Source organism: Macaca fascicularis, chromosome 3 (genome assembly GCF_037993035.2).
Source record: "Macaca fascicularis isolate 582-1 chromosome 3, T2T-MFA8v1.1".
NCBI lineage: Eukaryota > Metazoa > Chordata > Mammalia > Primates > Cercopithecidae > Macaca > Macaca fascicularis.
The window spans coordinates 181,851,576-181,875,159 of record NC_088377.1 but is presented as its reverse complement, the minus strand read 5'-3'; the positions used below and the strand labels follow the sequence as shown (position 1 = coordinate 181,875,159).

At 42.9% G+C, this 23,584-nt stretch overlaps 1 protein-coding gene across 3 annotated transcripts in view; it reads left to right on the top strand.

Moving 5' to 3' along the window:
- Positions 1-7,714: 7,714 nt before the first annotated feature.
- KDM7A (lysine demethylase 7A) overlaps positions 7,715-23,584 on the top strand; it is a 91,897-nt gene continuing 76,027 nt past the window's right edge. For 2 of the 3 annotated variants that reach the window (XR_012432927.1, XM_015448136.4), the window contains exon 1: positions 7,715-7,954. Coding sequence is in view for 2 of the 3 variants with exons in the window: in XM_015448136.4 (XP_015303622.2) it covers positions 7,761-7,954 (194 nt within the window). In the remaining variant the exon portion in view is untranslated. Of the gene's footprint in view, positions 7,955-8,363; positions 8,600-23,584 lie in introns of those variants that run through there. The other variant, XM_065542671.2, reaches the window with a different exon arrangement.

Below are 23,584 nucleotides of genomic sequence, written 5' to 3'. Positions count from 1 at the left end.
GGAGGCGGAGGTTGCAGTGAGCCGAGATTGCGCCACTGCACCACAGCCTGGGGGACAGAGAATCCCTTTAAAGAAAAAAAATTTACATCCTTATTTCATGATCCATTTAGGTTATAAAACTTAACAAAATAGTGGCTCCATAACATTTTGATCTCTGGAAGACATGCAACTTTAGAATATAACAAGAAAATAAACTATTGAGGTATTCAAAATAGGAAATAATCAATTATGAAAATATGATTTATTAAACTTCTGGCCAGACTCAAGAAAAAGTCTATATTTTTAAAATTTTTATTATGAAAAATGTCAAATAGTACAATAAACATCCACAGACATATAATTAGATTTAACAATTGTGAATATTGTTTGCTTCATTCATCTTTCTCCTCATCGTCTTCTTTTTTTTGCTGAATCTTTTAAAGCAAGTGCTGACATCATTTAAAAGCTTCAGCACGAGTCTTCTAAAAATGTCATTCTTCTACAAACCATGATAATGTATCATGCCAAAGAAAATCAGTGTTTCCTTAATTTCACCTAACATCCAGATTATATTAAAATTTCAAAATTATCCCTCAAACTGTCTTTTATAGCTGATATTTTAGAATCAGGATCCATCAAGCTTCATGAATTGTATTATTTAGTTACGTTTCTTAAGACTTTGATCTAGAAAAATGTTCCTCCCCTCTCTTGCCCTCTCTCTTTCTTTCTTCCGTGTTTTTTTTTTTTTTTTTTTTTTTTTGAGACCAGGTCTTGCTCTGTTGCCCAGGCTGGAGTGCAGTGGTGTGATCTTGGCTCACTGCAACCTCCTCCTCCTGGGTTCAAGCGACTCTCCTGCCTCAGCCTCCCGAGTTGCTGGGACTACAGGCATGCACCACCACACCTGGCTAATTTTTGTATTTTTAGTAGAGAAGGGGTTTCAGCAAGTTAGCCAGGCTGGTCTTGATCTCCTGACCTCGTGATCTACCTGCCTCAGCCTCCCAAAGTGCTGGGATTACAGGTGTGAGCCACCACGCTGGCCATCTCATTCCAGCTTTGACCTCCCAGGCTTGATCCGCCTGCCTCTGCCTTCTGAGTAGCTGGGATGACAGGTGCGTGCCATCATGCCTGGCTAATTTTTATTTTTTGTGGGGATGGGGTTTCACCATGTTGCCCAGGCTACACTCTTTGTTTTAAAAATGACAACTTTTATATAAACTAAGCTAGTGGTTTTGTGAAATGTTTCATATTTTGGATGAGTCTTATTTCCTTGTGGTATCATGCAACTTGTTGCTGCTCTATCTCCTGAATTTCCTGTCAACTGGAAATTAAGTCTTAAGGTTTAATTGTATTCAGGTTAAACATTTTTGGCAAGGATACTTTCTAAGTGATGTTATGTACTTTATACTATATCCTTTGTAATGCCTGGCTACATTGTGATTCACTGTCCTTACTAATGTCATTTATCTGCTTTGCTTTCCTTTATACTTTCTCGCCACTTTCATTAACATTTGCGCTTTGAATGTGTTCAACATGACAGTCCTCTTTAATAACATCTTAACCTCGGTCTGTCAGTTTAGAATTTCCCCGGCTCCTGGGGTAGAAGCAAAGAAAATCAGGCTGTGAACAAAGCTGCTAAGCTGTGTGTGTTGGGTCCTGCTTCCCTGACTGGACTCCACTCTTCTTCCTCCCAGCACCATGATGCAGTCTTTCAAGATCTACTCTCCATAGGCAATCTTTTCCACTCAGACATTATCCTTTTCCCTCCAGCGCAGTAAAATCAAAATTTCCCTGTCTTCCTACCACAACTTTAGCCAGGCTAGTTAGTTTGTGTAGTTAATCCCTGTTTTGTTAATCTGATGAACAGGTTACGGGGAGGATCAAGTACTATGTAAGAACAAATCACTCTCATTTAATGCATGTCAGTGGTTTAATGTAGCATTCCCAAAGTATATTCCCAAAATATGTTTTTTTTTTTCTTTTTTTTTGAGATGGAGTCTTACTCTGTCGCCCAGGCTGGAGTGCAGTGGTACGACGTCGGCTCACTGCAACCTCTGCCTACCAGGTTCAGGCGATTCTTCCACCTCAGACTCCCGAGTAGCTGGGATTGCAGGCACCTGCCATCATGCCCGGCTAATTTTTGTATTTTTGTGGAGATGGGGTTTCACCATGTTGGCCATGGCTGGTCTTGAACTTTTGACCTCAGGTGATCCATTCGCCTCGGTTTCCCAAGGTGTTGGGATTACAGGCGTGAGCCATTGCGCTTGGCCAGTATGTTTGTTTTCTAAGGAAGAGAACAGTAGATGCGGTTGTGGAGATAGACCAGTATAATTAGTAGTAGGAAGAATTGTTAGTTTGGAGCAAACATTCCTTGTCAGAGAAATGAGGTTATATGAACGAGTGGAGTGTTAAAAACAAACAGAACAGCCTAGATTTGATGTGAAAATTAAGACAGATTTGTGAGTATTGGAGAAACCATAAAGGGGAAAGGGAAAGGGAGTCCGACAGTCATTGGCAACTGATGCTGGCATGTAGCTGGGTGTCTTTAAGATATTTTTCCTTTTGAAATTCTATCCCTCACTTGTTTTTGAGATAATATTCTCCTAGTCTTCTCTCCTACTTCTTCAGCTGCTCTTCTCTATTATTATTAATGAACAAGTAGCAAAATAATTATTCATAATTAGTTAGTAGCTATATGGCTTATCATATACTAAGAATTGTGCAAAGTATGTTACTTTAATGCACCCAGCCCTGTGAAGCAGATATGCTTACCATTCCCATTAAAATGAGAAAACTAAAATCCAAGTGTTAATAAGTTGTCACAGAGAGAGTAGGTTGTGAATCCAAAGCCATGAGCTTAATTACGATGTATGGGGCTTGCCACTAAAATGTTGGCATTATCCAGAGTTCTAGCCTTAATCCCTTTCTTCCCAAGATCAAATCTTTGTGTTTACAATTTCTAGAACCTTTCCTTACAGATTTGTATGCCTTAGAGTGTTTTTATTCTTTACTGATCTCTTCATGTACTTTTAAAACTAGCCGCATTTCCAAACTGGAGATTAATTAAATAGACTGGGCAGAAATGCACAGAAGTGATGCTAGTATTCTCACCAAATCCTATCAGGTGGCACGTGATCTTGATTTGTCCCATTATTGATGGCACTTGATCATTTAAGATAGTATCTGCCAAGCTTCTTAACACTGAGAAGTTACTCTAGTTCCCTTTGTAATTAGGAAGAATTTTGTTGGGAGATACTTTGAAACTATGAAAATATTCCAATGCTTATCAAACTTTCAATTTATGTATTTCTTTACACAGGTATAGTTTCCTATATTATTCAATGGGTTATAGTACACAATTTATTTTAACGTTGAAGTACAGTTTGTCCTCGATTTGGCTGGTGTCCTTTAGACATGCCTCATTATTCTTTGAGCATGTCCTTATATTCTGATACTACAAGCTCCAGGCTCATCCTGTACTTTCTCTTCTCCAGTACTGGAATCAACTATTCTGCCAAGAAGAAAAATGAAGTGGAGATTGGTATTTAGAAGCCAAGACCTGGGCTAGCTGTTCTCATTGTTTTCCGGTGTCACTACTCCCAGATCTTCTCAGTGGACAGGGTATGTACATGTACACCTATATCTATTTCTACAAATAGTGATAGATTGATACCTCCATTACTAGTCCACCACCAAAGTTTCCTCTTTTCTTATTTGTAATTCTCTTCCTGAACATTGAGAAACCTGGCTCCCATTTTCCTTAACATATCGCCAATCATGTGTTGCATAATGACATTTCCATCAATGATGGACTGCATATTATGATGGTGCCCCATAAGATTATGATGTGATATTTTTACTATCCCTTTAATTTACTGGGAAATTTAGAAACACAATTTCTTACCACTGTGTTATAAATCCCTATGGAATTCAGCACAGTAGCATGCTATACAGCTCTGTAGCCTAGGAGTATGGGCTACATCATCTAGCCTAGGTGTGTAGTTAGCTATACCAAACAGGGTTGTAAGTACAGTCTATGGTGTTCACACGATGAAATTGCCTAACAATGCATTTCTCAGACTCACCTCTGCTGTTAAGCAACAGGACTGTATTTTTTTTTTTTTTTTTTTTTTTTGAGACGGAGTCTCGCTCTGTAGCCCAGGCTGGAGTGCAGTGGCGTGATCTTGGCTCACTGCAAGCTCCCTCTCCCGGTTTTGAGTGCTTCTCCTGCCTCAGCCTCCCAAGTAGCTAGGAATACAGGCACATGCCACCACAACCAGCTAATTTTTTGTATTTTTAGTAGGGACAGGGTTTCACTGTGTTGGCCAGGATGGTCTCAATCTCCTGACCTCGTGATCCGCCCGCCTGGGCCTCCCAAAGTGCTGGGATTACAGGCATGAGCCACCACGCCCGGCCAACACGACTGTATTTGATCAGTCCTCTTGTACACAACTGTATCAGTTTGTTCTTTCGTTGCTATAAAGAAATATCTAGGCCAGGTGTAGTGGCTCACACCTGTAATCCCAACACTTTGGGAGGCTGAGGCGGGTGGATCACCTGAGGTCAGGAGATTGAGACCAGCCTGGCCAACATGGTGAAACCCTGTCCCTGCTAAAAATGCAAAAATTTGCCAGGTGTGGTGGTGCACCTCTGTAATCCCAGATACTTGGGAGGCTGAGGCAAAATAATTCCTTGAACCCGGAAGGCAGAGGTTGCAGTGAGCCAAGATCGCACCACTATACCCCAGCCTGGGCAACAGTGAGACTGTGTCTCAAAAAAAAAAAAAAAAAAAAGAAAAGAAAAAAAGAAATATCTGAGGCCGAGTGCGGTGGCACACGACTGTAATCCCAGCACTTTGGGAGGCTGAGGCAGGATCACCTGAGGTCAGGAGTTCAAGACCAGCCTGAGCAACATGGTGAAACCCCTCTGTACCACAATTACAAAAATTAGACGGGCATGGTGGTAGGTGCCTGTAATCCCAGCTACTCAGGAGGCTGAGGCACAAGAATTGCTTGAACCTGGGAGGTAGAGGTTGCAGTGAGCTGAGATCGCACCACTGCACTCCAGCCTGAACGACAGAGCCAGACTCTGTCTCAAAAAAAAGACAGAAAAAGAAATATGAGACTGTGTAATTTGTAAAGGAAATGAGCTTAATTGGCTCGTGGAGGGCAGGCTGTACAGGAAGCATAATGCTGGCATCTGCTTGGCTTCTGGGGAGGCCTCAGGAAACTTATAATCATGGCTGAGGACAAACTGCATCACATGGCCGGGGCAGGAGCAAGAGAGGGAGGAGGTACCACATATTTTTCAATGACCAGATTTCTTGAGAAGTCACTCATTACCAGAGGGACAATACCAAGTGGATGGTATTAAACATTTCATGAGAAATCCACCCCCATGATCCAGTCACCTCCCACCAGTCCCCACCTCCATCCAACATTGGGGATTACAATTCAACATGAGATTTGGGTGGGGACACAGATCCAAATCTCTCATTGTTGCTGCTGCCTCCTCCTCTGCTTGGCTGCCTTCTTCACGCCCCTGCCTAGTCCCTCCATGTTAACATAGCAAGGCCAGGTGGCCCCCAGAGGACATCCCACACCAGGCTGCTTTGGTGCTCTTTAGCCAGACTCCAATAAGATAGCTTTGCCTGCCTTCTCTTCACTGCTGTATTGTCTCAACAACACACACCTTCTACAAAGTACATTTAAAAACACATCGTCTTTTTGCTCTTTATAAAACCTCTGTGAGGTAATTAAGGCATTACTATCCATAATTTTTATTTCAACAGATCATCAGGGATCTAGTTCAGGAGAAATGAAGTGACTGGCCCGAGGTCACACAGCTTCTAGAAAGCAGGACCTGAGTGCATGGGTCTTTCCACTCCAGCAATATGTGATGCCTATGCCAACATTACAGTAACTTCTTTTTTCTCCAGTAGAAATATGTTTCAAGCTTACTCAGTGTGTGGTCAACTATGATTTCCAGCCTTTCCTTTTCCTGCTATGTATGTGCCAAACAGTGATGTGATAGAAAAACGAATGGTTGCAGAACTGAGAAATTTAAAAACTTCGGTTACAGCTCTAATATATGAGACTTCAGGCAAGTTACTAGCTTTCCTCAGCTATAAAAAGGAGATTAGGCAGGACGCGGTGGCTCACGACTGTAGTCCCAACACTTTGGGAGGCCGAGACGGGCAGATCACTTGAGGTCAGGAGTTCAAGAACAGCCTGGCCAACATGGTGAAACCCCGTCTCTATTAAAAATACAAAAATGACCTTGGCGCGGTGGCACGTGCCTGTAATCCCAGCTACTTGGGACGCTGAGGCAGGAGGATCCCTTGAACCCGGGAGGTGGAAGTTGCAGTGAGCTGAGATCGCAGCACTGCACTCCAGCCTGGGCAACAAGAGCAAAACTCTGTCTCAAAAAAAGAAAGAAAGAAAGAAAGAAATAAAAAGAAAAACAAAAAAGAAAAGGATAATTAGATCAGCGACTCTTTGCCTGGCGGTGGGTGACAGACCAACACTTCTTCCTCCCCTAACAAAAATTACCTAGGGAGCTGTGAGAGCTTTCCCCACTGACAGAAATGCCAGCAGAAATTCAGCTGCAAATACTCAATTCATTAATCCTTAACATCACTTCCAATCCACATAGCTGTGATTCCAACGCAATCTTTTCTATTCAGTATTTGTCAGCTGTTTTTATTCTTCAGTTTATCACCTTACATTTGGCTCTCAATTTCATCCATTCAAAAATTACTGATGGCCCATTATGTGCGAAGTACCCTGCGCTCCGCTTTTTGTGGTATCCCTCTTCCGAGCGAGAAGTCGCTTAGAATTTTACCCCTATCTTCCCCACTTGGGAATCGGAAGGGTTCATAGCTAAGTCTTGTTATTTATAAGCACGCCGGTTCTTCTCCATCCCTCTCTCCACCAACCCCATTTCAAGGTTGGTCCCTCCCAACGGACGACAGTGATGAATTCCTCTTGGGGACAGCCCTCCCGCAACTAACAGTGGCTCCATCAACGCTCTGGTTTCCTTGCTGCTCGGTGGAAATCCGGGTGGGACGTTTTCCAAAGTTTGAGTGGATTCCACGGCACGTTCCTCCCCTCGGAAAGGCACAACCGGCTCGGCGTGTCAGCTCGGCGGGACCCACGCCGGTGCCGGGCCGCAGCTCCGGTTCTCGCTGGGCGGCTGCAGAGGGCTGAGCGATTCTCCTAGCGTCGCGAGGCGACCCGGGCAGGAGGAAACTTGCTCGCTTCCCCTCTTCGGGACGCGGCGCCTCGTCTGCCCTTGTGCACTCCGCAGGAACTTCCCCCGGCCTCTGCTCTCGCTCCGAAATAACCGAGCCGGCTCCTCGCACGCTCCCGCCGTCCTCCTCCGGCTGCGGCCGCGCGCCCGCCACCGCCACCACCGCCACCACCGCGCGTGTCCTCACGGGGCCTCGGCTCCCTCCGCCTCCGCAGCCGCCTGCGTGCCCTTCAACGGCTCCCTCCGCCCGGCCGTCGCGGAGAGGAGCGGGGAGCGCGCGCCGGCGCCAGAGACGTGCGCGAGACGCACGGCCCCGCGCCGAGCGCCGGAAGCAGCCGGGCCTGGGCCTCGCGCGTCGCGCGCGCCCCCTCCTCCCCCTCCGCCAGCCGCCGCGGCCTCGCGCGCGCGCACTAAAGCGCCGCCGCCGCCGCCGCCGCCGCCGCGGCTGCTGCAGGAGGCGGCGCTGGCTGGCGGCTGCGCTCGCTCCAGTCGGCGAGCGGAGCAGCGAGCGAGCGTGTGTGTGTTTTTTAAAGATGGCCGGAGCGGCGGCGGCGGTGGCCGCGGGAGCAGCAGCTGGAGCCGCCGCGGCAGCCGTGTCGGTGGCGGCTCTGGGCCGGGCCTCGGCGCCTCCGCCGCCCCCGCCCGTGTACTGTGTGTGCCGGCAGCCGTACGACGTGAACCGCTTCATGATCGAGTGCGATATCTGCAAGGACTGGTTCCACGGCAGGTAAATAAACCCCCTCCAGCCCCGCAGCCGCCACCGCCGGCCACCGACCAACCGCCGTCGCCGCCAGCCGCCCGCTACTCCCTCGGGCCGGGCCGCCGCGCCGCGCCCAGCTTTCAGGGGTCCCAGCGCCTAGCCCCCCGGCCGGGCAACGGGGCGCGCGGGGCCCCGGGCTCGCCGGGCGGGCTCCAGAGGGGAGCCGGGGGGCTCGCCCGGCCCGGGCGAAGAGTCGCCACAACAAACACGAACAAAGAGGGCCGGCGGAGAAGTTGGCAGGGGGAGCCTGGGGCGAGGGGACGCGGCCGGGCGGGCGCGGCGGGGGCGTCGGGCTGAGCGCCGGCCCGGCCCGCAGCCCCTCGCCAGCCCGGGCCGCCGCCGCCCCGCCCCACCGCGCCCGGGGCTCCGGCCCGGAGTCGCCGGCCGCCCCGCCGCTCTGCCCGGCTGGCCGACGCGCCTGCCTTCCTTCCGGGCGGCGATGGGCTCGCCCCGGCCCCGCGTCTCCTCCGCGCCGCGGGTCCCTGTCGCGCCCCCTTTCCCGTCTTTATCAAACTTCCTGGGCCGGTGGGACGGGGGCAGCGGCGGGCCCGAGAGGCGACCGCGCCAGCCAGCTCGGCGGGGCTCCGCGGAGTAAACAGAGCAACAGATGAGGTACTCGCTTTCGGGGACTTGAAAGGTACTGGGGAAGTTGGGGCCGGGCCCCCGGCGGGCGGCAGGTTGACCCGGGTCGTGGCCCTGGGCCCCCGCACACACCTGGGTCGCCGGGACTGGGGCAGATGGAGTGGGCGGCGGGGGCCCGAAGGGAACGCTTCTCCGGACCCCCTGCGTCGCCCTCGCGCCGCGGCTTAAACTTTACAAAGAGTGCAGTTGTCGCTCGAAGCCGGCGACACCGGGACCGCCTGCGGCTGTGCCCTGGGCGCCGGTGCCGGCGAACTTGAGTCGGCCGGGCGGACGCTGCCGGGCCGGCTGGCGGCGGCAGCGACAGCGGCGGACGCTGCCCTCTGATTCAGCCGCCGCCGCCGCCGCCGCGCTCCGGGTTTGACGTTTGAGAGCTCGGGCCGCCTCCGCAGCCAGGCCGCCGACTCGTGTGTTTTGTAATCAAAGTGTGAGGCTAATAAAGGGCGGCGCCACAGCCTCTTGACTCCGGCGTGGGAGGGATTCACAGGCATTTAAACAAAGAAACTAGTTGGGGTTGGGCTCCGAAAGTCCTTATTTGGGTGTTGTGGCAAAGCCTGCGGTCACCTTTAGTTGAAGCCGGTTTCCCGGGCCGCGTTTGGTGGTGTCTCTTGGCGAGAGCACGCTCACGAGTAATAGCAGATATGGTGACTGTGATTGTAGGAAGTGTCTTTTGATTGACAGCAGGACATTTAAATACAGCCTCCGCTTCCCCCTCCCCAATTTTATAGAAACACTACACGACCAGGCCAGATGCCTTAGTCTCCCTCTACTGGTCCAGGAAGAGAAAACCATGTAAATCACAATGTTCTTTGCAGTGTTTAGTGCTAGGTGTAGCTAAGTTTTACTTAATTTTCAAGTACAGTTTTCTTTAATCAGTTTTCAGGCTAGCCGGTTCTCACAACAGAAAACAAGACACAACAAATTATCACTTTAAAAGAAAGGCAGCGTCCTCGTTTTGTATAATCTTTAGCAGTCTTGTATATCCAATTCTATTTCCACATCCTGTTTCCATAACATATTTTACGCAACTAGAATAAAGATTATCCGAACATTTAAGTTCTATGTAGAACAAAATCAGAATCCCTGGTGATTATGTAAATGCTTATGTTTTTTCAAAGAACTATTTTTTGAAATTTGAGCGTTTTAAACTGCGTAAAAATTTTGTCTCGCCAGGCGCGGTGGCTCACGCCTGTAATCGCAGCACTTTGGGAGGCCGAGGCGGGTGGATCACGAGGTCAGGAGATCGAGACCATCCTGGCCAACATGGTGAAACCTGTGGCCAACATGGTGAAACCCGTCTCTACTAAAAATACAAAAATTAGCTGGGCGTGGTGGTGCGTGCCTGTAATCCCAGCTACTTGGGAGGCTGAGGCAGGAGAATCTCTTGAACCCGGGAGTGGGAGGTTGCAGTGAGCAGAGACTGCACCACTGCACTCCAGCCTGGCGACAGAGTGAGACTCCGTCTCAAAAGAAAAAAAAAAAGAAATTTGTCTCATTATGCAATGCAGATTTGATAGGCTACCGAATTTTAGACTAGAATTGTATTTATCTTAATTTAGGTCACTTGACACTATAACCATGAAAAGTCCCAGGTATTTGATGGAGAATTTTGTAATACATTTAAGTATACACTTGTAAATAGGGAAATTAAAGAGGAAATACAGAGGGCTTACCGGAAGAAGGGAGGGCAAGGCCAAAACAAATATGCCCTCTCTGCTTTGACACATAAATTCGTGTAACTTCATATCTGTGGAAGTGAGTCTAAAATAGGTTTTTTTGAGCCCAGGGTCTTTTTGACCATCAGTCCTTGAAACTTTTATGTGGTTCAGATGTCAAAAGTTAGAAAATTTAGCTATATTGTCCTACCCTACAAAAGCAGTATCTTTTTAATAAGTTTAATTCTTTTTTTTTTTTTTTTTGAGACGGAGCATTCATTGCTCTGTTGCCCAGGCTGTAGTGCAGTGGTGCAGTCTCTGTTCACTGCAAACTCCATCTCCCGGGTTCAGGTGTTTCTTCTGCCTCAGCCTCCCGAGTAGCTGTGATTACAGGTGCCTGCCACCACGCCTGGCTAATTTTTTTATTTTTAGTAGGGACAGGATTTCACCATGTTGGCCAGGCTGGTTTTGAACTCTTGACCTCAGGTGATCCGCCCCCCTCGGCCTCCCAAAGTGCTGGGATATCAGGTGTGAGCCACCATGCCAGGCCTACTAAGTTTAATTCTTAAGTATTGGTAATTTGGACTCTGAATGTTTTTCCCGTGGTATTTACTCTGATGTTTACTGTACCATGAAATGAGTGATTATTTTTTGGAACACAGCAAAATGTTCCTTTATATTAATTATTAAACAAATATCATTTGCTTCCGTGAGAATTGACCCCTAAAGGACTAAGATGTATCTTTACCATGCTTAGATTTCATTGAACCAGAGGTGGTCCATCTGTAGAGGAGCAAGGAAGAGTGGGAGGTTGGATACAGAGAATTGCCATTGCCTGGGTAATTTCTTGTTAACTTTATTTCTTCAAGTAGAAGGACTTTTTAAACTTGAGGAATCAGTGAATTTTGATATATATAAATTTTAGTTTACTCTGCCTGGCATTTCTGACATAAGGAAATCTGAAAAGTTGTTGCCCTAATTTCTTGTGACAGGGAAGGAAGGCCTGTCCTTGATGCTATTCTGTCAGGCTGCAGGGTGGATGGAACCAGCATCTTCCAGGTCTGATGCTGTCAAACTTTAGCTGCATACCAATTCCCATCTGTCCATCTGCCTAAGCCTTTTTGCAAGTGAGAAAAGAACACTTGCCAGGCAGGGTACAATGTGTAATTGAACTCTAGGTGCAGTGAGTTGAAGAATTAACAGGATTTAGCTGGGAATGTTCTGTCTAACCTAGAGATACAGTTCTTTCTCCCTGAGTTCTTGGTGGAAGTACCACCGGGAACATCTTTCCTGACAAGGCCCCGCTCCGTTATCTCCAGGCTGGATGTCTTTCTGTAATACTTTTATATCGTCATATGCAAAACTGTCTCACTGCCCTAATTGAATTGTATTAGAGTTTCTGTTTTCTTCCTGTTAGAATGTAAACAGCGTTGTTTATTAGTCTTTAATCACATTTTTTGAGTTGATAAAAGCAATATATTATAGAAAAATTGGAAAGTACAGAAAACTATAAAGAATACGAAAGTACGCATGTCTTCCAGTGATTACCACTATTTTATTAATAACGTGGTATGTGTATATGTATATTCTTTTTAAAAAATGAAATTTGAATTATTTCTGTGCATTCCATGTTACCTTTTTTTGTTAAAGTATACTTTTTCCTGTATCTTTAATGTTCTTTGAAAACTTTTTTAGTGGCTACATTGTGTTTGATTTCACAGAAGTACAATATATTTGAAAATAATTCCCCTGTTATTTACTTTGTTTACTACTTTTTCTTGTGTTTACTAATGATGATAAGATTGACATCCTAAACAAATTATTGTGGTCATTTAATTATTTCCTTAGAATAAATAAAACAAGTTAATACATATAAAACAGAAGAAGACCTGCCATGTACAATTTCTAAATAAGAAATTTCCTTGAATTAGTAATATTGGTCAAAGGGTATAGATGCTTATAGGCTTCTTGTGCCTGTTGCCAAACTGTCCTCCAGAAAGGTTATGCTGATTTATACTCTCGCCTGCAGTGCCCGCTTTCTAGTTCCCTGCATCCTCCCAATCTAAGGTATTATTAACCAGCCCTTACCAAAACAAGCAAAAACTGTTAAACTGTAGATGAGTCAGGATTACCACCAAAAGACGTACCCCAAACCTGTTCATGGCAGCATTTTTCATATTGTCTCCAGACTGTAACAACCTAAATGTCATCAGCAGTAGATTGGATACATTATAGTATAGTCATAAAATGGAATACCAAGCTATTAAAAAGAATGCACTATGGATGCACACAACATGAATGGATCTCACACATAATAAAGTTGAACACAGAAGCCCAGTACAAAAGAGCATACTGTTTGGCTCTGTTTATGTGAAGTTCAAGTACAGGCATAATTGGGGCTAGGAGTCAGAATAGGGTTTACCTTTTTGGGTGGGTATTGACTGAGAGGGAGTTTCTGAGGTGCAGGACATATATATATATATATATACACACACACACACATATATATATAGGTTTTTTTTTTTTTTTTTAAACCGAATCTTGTTCTGTTTCCAGGCTAGAGTGCAATGGCGCAATCTCGGCTTACTGCAACCTCCACCTCCGGGTTCAAATGATTCTCCTGCCTCAGCCTCCCAAGTAGCTGGGATTACAGGCGCTTGCCACCACGCCCGGCTAATTTTTTTTTTGTATTTTTAGTAGAGATGGGGTTTCACCATGTTAGCCAGAATGGTCTCCATCTCCTGACCTCGTGATCCATCCACCTCGGCCTCCCAAAGTGCTGGGATTACAGGTGTGAGCCACCGCGCCCCGCCATATTCTTTATCTTGCTCTTGGGTGGCGGTTGTATGAATGTGTACAGATGTAAAGATTTTGTTGAACTGCTTGTGCACTGAAGTCTTTTGTTGTTGTTGCGGGATGGGAGTCTCAGTATGTTGCCAACCCAGGCTGGTCTTGAACTCCTGAGTTCAAGCAATCCTCCTGCCTCAGCCTCTCGGGTAGCTGGGATTACAGATGTGCCATGCACCCTAAAAATTTGCCAATTTGTTAACTGACACAGTATTTTAAGATTTGTTTCTTGTTTCTGTCTTGAATGAGATTGCCTCTTGTGTTTAGTCATTGGGTATGATGTTGACTTGGCCAAGAGTTTGTAGTGTACCAGGTGCTAGGAATATAGTATATTTGTGCTAGAAATATAGCAATGAGCAAAACAAAGTCCTTGCTCTCTTGTGACTTACATTCTCGAAGGCAAAGAGAGATAAATATCGAATCTCACTTATCAAATGTTTTACAAAGTGCTTGGCACTGTTCTAATTAATTAGATGTTTGATTAACTCATTGAAATCTCACAGTCACCTTGTTGAGTAAGTGCTATTATTATCATCCCCATTTTACAGATGAGGAATCTGAGAGTTTTAGGGAGTTCAGTAACTTTCCCAGGATGGAAAAGCTGGAAGGTGAGAGAGCTAGCATCTGAGCTCAGGCATGCTGACTCCAGAGCTCATGCTGTCAAGCGGGTAGGTGGTACTGAGTCTCCTCTTCCTCCTTGGCTGCAGCCAGCTTCAGGAGGAGAATTAGATGTGACTTGTCTGTCTCTATCTCAGGGGTGCATAGGTGGGACAGTTGTGACAGGGTTCTGAAGAGAGATGCCTGTAAACATCTTCCGTTTTTTAAGTCAAAATTATTTTCTTTAATGTAAATATGTAAAATATTATTATAACTGCCTTGGGGACACAGTATTTATAAAATATTTATTTGAAAAGTTTTATAATTTAACTCTGCTTTTATCCTTGTTATAAATGGATTTTTTTTATTAGAGTGTATTTTGACTTCTTAAAATTGGTTAGGGATAGGAAATATTTTACAAATTCGTTTAATATACATTTCCCCATCATGATTAGTGTCATAAGCTTATTAAGTGAACATGTATCTTCCCATAAGAAAACAAAAAGCTCGTTTATTGACTTCTCAATTTCATTGTTTTGATATGATAGTTTATTATAGAATAATGAGTATTCGTGTGTTTCACTTATAAGAGTTTTATAATTTATACACAGTTTTGCTGTTTGAACCAAAAATGTTGTGATTATGGGAGGCTTATCTCAGGCTACTTGGAGGCACAGGACATAGTTCTCTCATAAACTTTTTAAAAACCATTAGTTAGGCTGGGTGCAGTGGCTCACGCTAATCCCAGCACTTTGGGAGGCTGAGGCGGGTGGATCACAAGGTAGGAGTTTGAGACCAGCCTGACCAACATGGTGAAACCCTGTCTCTACTAAAAATTCAAAAATTAGCTGGGCGTAGTGGCGTGCGCCTGTAATCCCAGCTACCCGGGAGGCTGAGGCAGGAGAGTCGCTTGAAACCGGGAGGCGGAGGTTGCAGTGAGCTGAGATCACGTCACTGCACTCCAGACTGGGCAACAGAGCGAGACTTCATCTCAGAAAACAAAACAAAACAAAACAAGACAAAAACCCATTAGTTTGGGGTATATTTCTGCTTGGAATGCTCTCCTGTTCTGTATTTTTAGGTATGAAATCTAGTTTTCTGATCATCCAAGGGGAGGAATGCTTTTATATTTAAAGATTTGAAGTGGAGGCTTATGAGTAAGAATAGAACAGGTATAGAATTTGGTTATAAAGTGAGCGTTGGTTGATTTGAGCAATTTAAATTTTGAGATAATTTGTGCAGCCTTTGAACAGCCAGTGCTAATCTTAACTACCACCAAGTTTCTGGTCTTTTTTGAAAATTATATTTTATTACTGTAGTGATTATTTTTTCCATTAATGAAAAGATGATTTTTCCCATTAATTGTAGGTTGAATTAATGGTAACTTGTATGATTTTGGTGTCTATATGTGTGAGCCCTGTTTCCTTTTTATTGGAGAATAGTGTCAGAAACCAAGGTCTGGCATTAGTGAGCTCATTGTTTCTAGGCCTTCTCAGAGGACAGAGCTAGGAAATACACTAATTGCACACATGCACACACATTGGTCTTTGTTTCTGTCTGTATATATTATGAACTGTAAGTTTCATAATGATATCTTTGAATCTAATATAACACCACAGGAGTCATTTTAGCTTTCCCCTTTCCTTACTTGTAACTTTTTTGTGCAACAGTGAGAAACTTAGCTGTCATTATCTACAACATATTTGTTCAGCCCTGTAAAGTACTCTAAGAATTTGCTAACCTATATTTTTGTGAGAAACAAATTTGCTAGCTAGATTAGGTATTCGTGTATATAGTACTTCTTTTATGCCTTTGGCCTTACAGTATCTAGTCAAAATACTGTTTTTCAAAGTTACTTAGGTCAGTTCTTTTCACCGGACTTTAATGTATGTCATTTACTGACAGGTTCATTTGCTACTACTTGTATTATATTTTGATGCCTCCTACATCCGGTTTTTTTTTTTTTTTTTTTTTTTTTGAGATAGAGGCTTGCTCTGTTGCCCAGACTGGAGTGCAGTGGTGTGATCGTGGCTCACTGCAGCCTCAGCCTCCCAGGCTCAGGTGAGGTGATCCTTCTGTCTCAGCCTCCTCAGTAGCTGGGATTATAGGCATGTGCCACTGTGCCCGGCTAATTTTTGTATTTTTTTTTTGTAGAAACGGAGTTTCACCATGTTGGCCAGGCTGGTCTTGAACTCCTGACCTCAGGTGATCTGCCCACCTTGGCCTCCCAAAGTGCTGGGATTACAGGCATGAGCCACCACGCCCGGCCTCGTATTGTTGAGATACAGCTTCAGGTTAGATTGCTAAAAGTAGGATTGCTTAGTCAAAAGATAAACGTATATGTTGTTTTATTAGGATTGCTAGATTTCTCTCTAGAATAGTTGGACCAGTTTGCATTCCCACCAACAGTGTGAGAGTGCCTTTTTCTCTAGATCCTTGTAATCAAGATGTGTTGTCATGTTTTTAATCTTTGTCAATCCAGTAAATGGAAAATGGTATCCATGTTTTAATCTGCATTTGTCTAATTATAAATGAGTTTGAACCTTTTTTTTTCTTAGTTTTAGGACCATATTCTTTCAAGAATCATCTGGTTACATTTTTTTTTTTTCCTGATTCTATCAAGCTTTTAGTCCTTTGTCCCTCAATATTTAAGCACTCTTTACATATTAGGGATACTAGCCATTCGTGGCAAATGTTCTAAATATTCTCTTCCAGCTTTCAGTTGTCTTTTGGTTTTGTTTATGGTAATTTTTTTGCCATGCAAAAATTTTTTTAAGAAATATGTAGTCATATTTATTAGTCTTTTATTGGTTCTGGATTTCGAGTCATAATTAGCAATCCTTTTCCACCTCAAGGTAAAGATAATTTTTTCCTGTGTTTTTTTTCTAATACTGGTATGATTTTATTTTTTAAGTTTCTAAATGGATCACTAATCCATTTGGATTTTATTTTTGTATATAATATGAAATAGAAATATAATTTTTTCTAAATAAAAACAAATTGTCCAGTTGTCCCAGTACTATTTATTGAAATGTCCATATTTGTCCCAGTGACTTAAGATGCCAAAACATATGTATATATAATAGTCGTTATGTCAAAGATTCTATATATACTTAGGTCTGTTTCTGCACTTTGTTTTATTCCACTGGTTGATTTGTTCATTCATGTGCCAGCACCACAGTGTTTTAATTACAGAGGCTTTTATAGTATGGTGTAAGTCTGATAAGACCTGTCCCATCCTTGTAGTTTATTGTATTTGTTTTCAGTGTTTTTCTGGTTATTCTTGCAGGTTTATTTTTTTATATGAACTTTAGTGTCAACCTGATTTCATTCAAAAGCATTGTTGGGATTTTTATTAGGGTTACATTAAACTTATGAGAGCTGATGTGTTTATAATATTGAGTCCTTCTCTCTGAGAATAGTATTACCTCTTTTATTTATATCTACTTTCGTGTCAGGTGTGTTTTGAATTTTTCTTTGTACAGATTTTACACATTTTAAAGATTATTCCTAAGTAATTTTCTTTTTTTTTTTTTTTTTGAGACGGAGTCTTGTTCTGTCACCCAGGCTGGAGTGCAGTGGCCAGATCTCGGCTCACTGCAAGCTCCGCCTCCTGGGTTCACGCCATTCTCCTGCCTCAGCCTCCCGAGTAGCTGGGACTACAGGCACCTGCCACCTCGCCCGGCTAGTTTTTTGTAATTTTTAGTAGAGACGGGGTTTCACCGTGTTAGCCAGGATGGTCTCGATCTCCTGACCTCGTGATCCGCCCGTCTCGGCCTCCCAAAGTGCTGGGATTACAGGCTTGAGCCACCGCGCCCGGCCCTAAGTAATTTTCTTTCTTAGTATTATAAATGAGATTTTCTTTACCATTTATTTGCTATTGGTTGTTTGTGTATATGAAGACTGTTTTTTTAAATGTTACTTTTATATCCTACTACTTTGCTGAAAAAATTATTTGAGTTGTATTATCATTTAGGGAACTGATATATAATATGCAAATAGAGAATTTCAGTACTTCTTTGCCCACTCTTATGCCTCTATTTGATTTCACTTATATAATTGCACAGGCTTATACCTCTAGTATAGTGTTGAATAGTGGTAGATAGTGGGTATACTTGCTTTATTCCTGATTTTAGTAGAAATGCCTCTAATATTTCCTCATTAAGGAAGATACTAGCTTTAGGACTAATTTGTCATATTAAGACAGTATTCCTCCAGGTGCAGTGGCTTATGCCTATAACCCCAGCACTTTTGGAGGCCCAAGGTGGGTGGATGGCATGAGTCCAGGAGTTTGAGACTAGCCTGGGCAACATGATGAGCCGCTGTCTCTACAAAAAATACAAAAATTAGCTGGGCATGGTGGGGTGTGCCTGTAGTCCCAGCTACTTGGAAGGCTGAGGCGGGAGGATTGCTTGAGCTTGGGAGGTTGAGGCTGCAGTGAGCCATGATGCCACCAATGCACTCCAGCCTGGGTGACACAGTGAGACTCTGCCTCAAAAAAAAAAAAGGAAAAAAGTATTCCTCAATTTTATTTAAGTAGTTTTATCATGAATGGATGTTGAGTTTTATCAAAGGCTCCTTTGGCATCTGTGGAGAGAATCGTATAGTTTTCTTCCTTAGATCTATTAATATGCATATACAGTAGCGTCCCCTCCTTATCTGAGGGAGACATGTGTTCCAAGACCCCCAATAGATGCCTGAAACTGTGGATAGTACTGAACTCTAAATATACCATGTTTTTGCCTTTACATGCATACCCATGACAAAGTTTAACTTATTAATGAGGCACACGGTAAGAAATTAACAACAATAACTGAATACAATAGAACATTACAACAGTGTGCTGTAATGAAACTTATATAGTGTGGTGGTAACTTTTGCAGTTTAAGGTGCAGCAGCAAAACTAGCATGAATTTCTTTTGCCTTCTTCACAATTTTATAGATAGAATCGTTCTTACCATAGATCTTAGGAACTCAACATACTGTTTTTTTGTTGTTGGTTTTTTTTTTTCCCCTTTCCTTAAATCAAGAACTTTTACTTTTACTTTTCACTTAAAGGAAGCACTTTATGGTTTCTCTTTGGCATATCTGCATTGCCAGCATCACACCAGCTTCACTGCTCTTGCGCTTCGGTGCCATTATTAAGTAAAATAACGGTTACCTGAACATAAGCATTGATACCCCGACAGTTGATCTCATAACTCAGAGACTTGTGGGCAGGTAGTAAAACAGTCTGGATACACAAGCAGAGGGATGATTCACATCTTAGATGGGATGGTGCAAGATTTCATCATGATGCTCAGGATGGCAGGCAGTTTGAAACCTAAGAATCGTCTATTTCTGGAATATTTCATTTAATGTTTTTGGACCTTGGCTGACCAATGGTACCTGAAACCTTGGAAAGTGAAACCACAGATAAGGAGGGGACTACTGTAACATACTTTTAAGTGTAGCTTAGCAACTATGAAGAACAACCTGGTGGGAAAATAGCCCTAACTACTTGGTTTACTATTGGATAATTAAGTTGTATCTTAAGGATGCTTTGTAGCTATATTTTAAAATATTATTCTGTTTTTAAACTTTAAAAAACACCACTGGCTGGGGTAGTTTTTAGAATAAAAGAAAATCAGCAAATATAAGTGACATAGAGTAACAAACACTGAACAGGTAAATGTATATAATAGGAGTCTCTAGAGCATTAATGATCCAGGAATTTCCCCAAAGCAGCATTTTCTAACCTGTGTTTTGTGAACCCCAGGGATATAAAGTATCCTGAGGTTCACTTATTTTAATTTGTCTTTTAAAAAGATGGTGAGTATTTTCCTTTTAAAATCAATTAGTTTGAGAACTTCTGAGGGTATATGAGTAAGCATACATGGCATTGTTGGTGGAAATCAGTCACCTGATTGATCTATCATTCAGTCGAATGTTGCCAGCCACCATGGTCTTCTCGACTTTTAATTTTTCTTAAAAAGAAAATACCAAACATATGTAGAAGTAGACCGAATAGTATCCTGTGCTTCCAGGTTCCATAAGCCTGCTTCAGTGAGTGTCAGTTCACTGCAAGTTTCATTACTACCCCGTTACCTAGCTACTTTGAAGCAAATTCCTGATGCTATATCATTATATCTATGAGTATTTCAGCATGTAAATCTAAAAGATAAGGCCTCAATTTAAAAAACCTATAATACCTTTATTACAATTAAAAATAGTTGACAATTTCTTAATAACATCAATATCTACTATCCACATTTCTAGTTGTCTCAAAAATGTCGTAACTTTTTTCACTATTTGTTTGAATCAAGATCTAAATAAGGTTCACACATGTGATTAGTTGCTCTATCTTGTAAGTTTCTTAATACATAGCAGTGATTCTCAACTAGATGAGATTTTGTCTCCCAGGGAACACTAGTCAATGTCTAGAGACATTTTTGATTTGGAAGTAGCAGAGTAGTTGCTACTGGCAGCTAGTAGGTAGAGGACAGGGATGCTACTAAACATTCTGCACTGATTAGCCCCACAGAAAGAATGATCTAGTCTAGAATCTCTATAGTGCTGTTGTTGAGAAACCCTGATCTATAGGTTTTTCTTTCAGGTCTTTAACCCTCTCCCCGCCCTTGCAAACTCTTTGTTGCACAAAGTGGTTGTTTATCCTAAAAATTTCCACTTTCTGGATTTTGCTGTTTACATGCCTGAAGAATCTTTTTGCTCCTCTCTTTCCTGTAAATTGGTAGTTGACTCTAGAGAAGCTTGATCAGATTCAGGTCCCCTTAAACCCCCAAAAATTTCATAGGAGAGTGGTGCAGACTTCTATCAGGAACCTAAGCAGAAGGCATAAAATGTCTGGTTGTTTCTCTTTTTGATATATTGGCTGCCATTGATCAATGCCAGTATCCATTCATAGCAGTTGCAGAATGATACCTTTATCATTATAATTATAAAATTTTATAACTGATAATTACAAAATTTCATTTTCATTTGTTACCTGTAGTACTTCTATAAAGAGAAAATTTTCTTTTATCTAGTCTTTGGTTATCTAGTTGTACAGTGTAGGAGAGGCAAAATTAAATGTTTGATTCTTTTCCATTATCACTGACTTTTTAAGTTAATTGATTAATTAACATCCTCATTGTTAAAGGATGAGAACTATTATTTAAAGCAATATAATTTAATGTGTAATATTGAGCAATATAGAGAAGTTGAAAGACAAATATATAGAAAGATCCATGTCTCCTTTGACCATACAAACTGCCATTAAAAAAACAAAACAAAGACTATCTGGTAAGAGGGCCAGGCACTGCCGCTCACACCTGTAATCCCAGTGCTTTGGGAGACCGAGGCAGGAGGATCACCTGAGGACAGGAGTTTGAGACTAGCTTGGGAAACATAGCAAGACCCCCATCTCTACAAAAAATAAATTAGCTGGGTGTGGTGGCATGTATCTGTAGTCCTAGCTACCCGGGAAGCTGAGGCTTGAGTGCAGGAATGTGAGGCTTCAGTGTGCTAAGATTGTGTGATCTTGCCACTGTACTCTAGCCTGGGTGATAGAGCAAGACTGTCTCTTAAAAAAGACCTGGCGCCGGGTGTGGTGGCTCACACCTGTAATCCCAGCACTTTGAGAGGCTGAGGCAGGCGGATCATGAGGTCGGGAGATTGAGACCATCCTGGCTAACACAGTGAGACCCCGTCTCTACTAAAAATACAAAAAATTAGTCAGGCGTGATGGTGAGCACCTGTAGTCCCAGGTACTTGAGAGGCTGACGCAGGAGAATGGCGTGAAGCCAGGAGGAGGAGCTTGCAGTGAGCGGAGATCATGCCACTGCACTCCAGCCTGGGCGACAGAGTGAGACTTTGTCTCAAAAAAAAAAAAAAAAAAAAAAAAAAAAGACTTGGCAAGAAATTCAAGCAATATAGAAAGGTTTAAAAAAAAAAAGCAAAAATCTTACTTTTTGTTTATTAAAATATCCTGGATATCTCAGAGAGCTTCTCGTATCAGCTTGTACAGATATCTCATTCTTTTTAATGGCTGCATAGAATTCCATTCTGTGGATTTACCATAGTTTAACTGGTCCTCTCTTGATGGATTCTTGAGTTGGTTTCTCTTTTGTTCTTACTACTTAACAATGCTGCAGGATATATATTTTTGTGTGTATGTTTATCTTTATTCTTGGTGAGCATTTGGGTATCCTTATGGTAAGTTTCTAGCATTATCCATTTTGAAATTGTTTTTATCTGTAGTCATATTTTAAAATTCATGTTCTGTTGATCAAAGACAAGTGTAAAGAATACTGATAATGAAATAGAAGTTTGAGCTTAAATATATTATACAAATTTAAGATTCTTATTTATTGGGGCTGTAAGTTGCATTCATCTTAACACAAAAATCAGTGTCAGAGAAAATAAAGTGATCTTATGTCCAATTTATATTTTTTTATGGGGAAGAGGGATAAAACACTCTCAGAATGTTTTGTTAACATCCTCTTCCTTTATAATTTAGAAATGCCATTTTTACTTGAGCACAAAACATAGGAATTTCAAACATCTAATATGGACTCCTGTTTATCAGTTAGTAATCTTTTTTTTTTTTTTTTGAGACGGAGTTTCGCTCTTTTTGCCCAGGCGGGAGTGCAATGGCATGATCTTGGCTCACCACAACCTCCGCCTCCTGGGTTCAAGCGATTGTTCTGCCTCAGCCTCCTGAGTAGCTGGGATTACAGGCACGCACCACCACACCCGGCTAATTTTGTATTTTTAGTAGAGACGGGATTTCTCCATGTTGGTCAGACTGGTCACAAACTCCCAATCTCAGGTAATCCACCCACCTCGGCCTCCCAAAGTGCTGGGATTACAGGCTTGAGCCACTGCGCCCAGCCTATCAGTTAGTAATTTTAAGTTTGACTTGTGCGGTAAAATCATGAAGTTGTGAAAGCTGGGGGATCTTACACCGTTATAGATGATTTGGTATTTTTAATGTGCAAAAACTGTTGTCAGGTGAGTATTCAGTATTTCACAAAGAAACTGGAATGTCCAGTGTGGACCTTTTGATGAATACAGTATCCCTTGAATACTTTAATATTAATAAATATTAAATGACTCACGCCTGTAATCCTAGCACTCTGGGAGGTTGAGATGGGTGGATCGTGAGGTCAGGAGATTGAGACTATCCTGGCCAACATGGTGAAACCCCATCTCTGCTAAAAATACAAAAAATTAGCTAGGCGTGGTGGCATGCCCCAGCTACTCGGGAGGCTGAGGCAGGAGAATCGCTGGAACCCAGGAGGCGGAGGTTGCAGTGAGCCAAGATCGTGCCACTGTACTCCAGCCTGGGTGACAGAGCAAGACTCCGTCTCCCCTGCAAAAAAAACAGAAAAACGAAACTAAAAAAGAAAATAAAATGGTCCTGGAGATGTGACCTGGAGATATTTCCGTTGTCTGGAACCCTACAGAATAGTTTAAAAAAAAAAAAAAAAAAGGTCAGAACATGAAACAGTTTTGATAGCATTTTAACTGACCTGGTCAGTGATGGTGTGGGACCACTGGTATCCTTGAAACAGGGGCTTTCTGGCCACTTTCCCTCAATGGCTTTGGAAACTCTGTGGGGACCACATGGGAGCTTTCCCCTCCAAGGACTGGGTTTGTGGGTTCATGGGTTTTTCCTCTTCTGTGTGAACTGCTAGAGTGCCTCACCTGTCACATACGCTACAGTGTAGACGTGTGGTTAGTCTTTACTACTTTTTGAAGGAATCATGGGGCGTAAACTATATGCAGATTATAGGAATTTTAGTCTTTTTACGTAATCTAACTTGTCACAGGTCTGATTCATATTCCTCTCTTACATTCTTCCTATTTCGGTACTTTT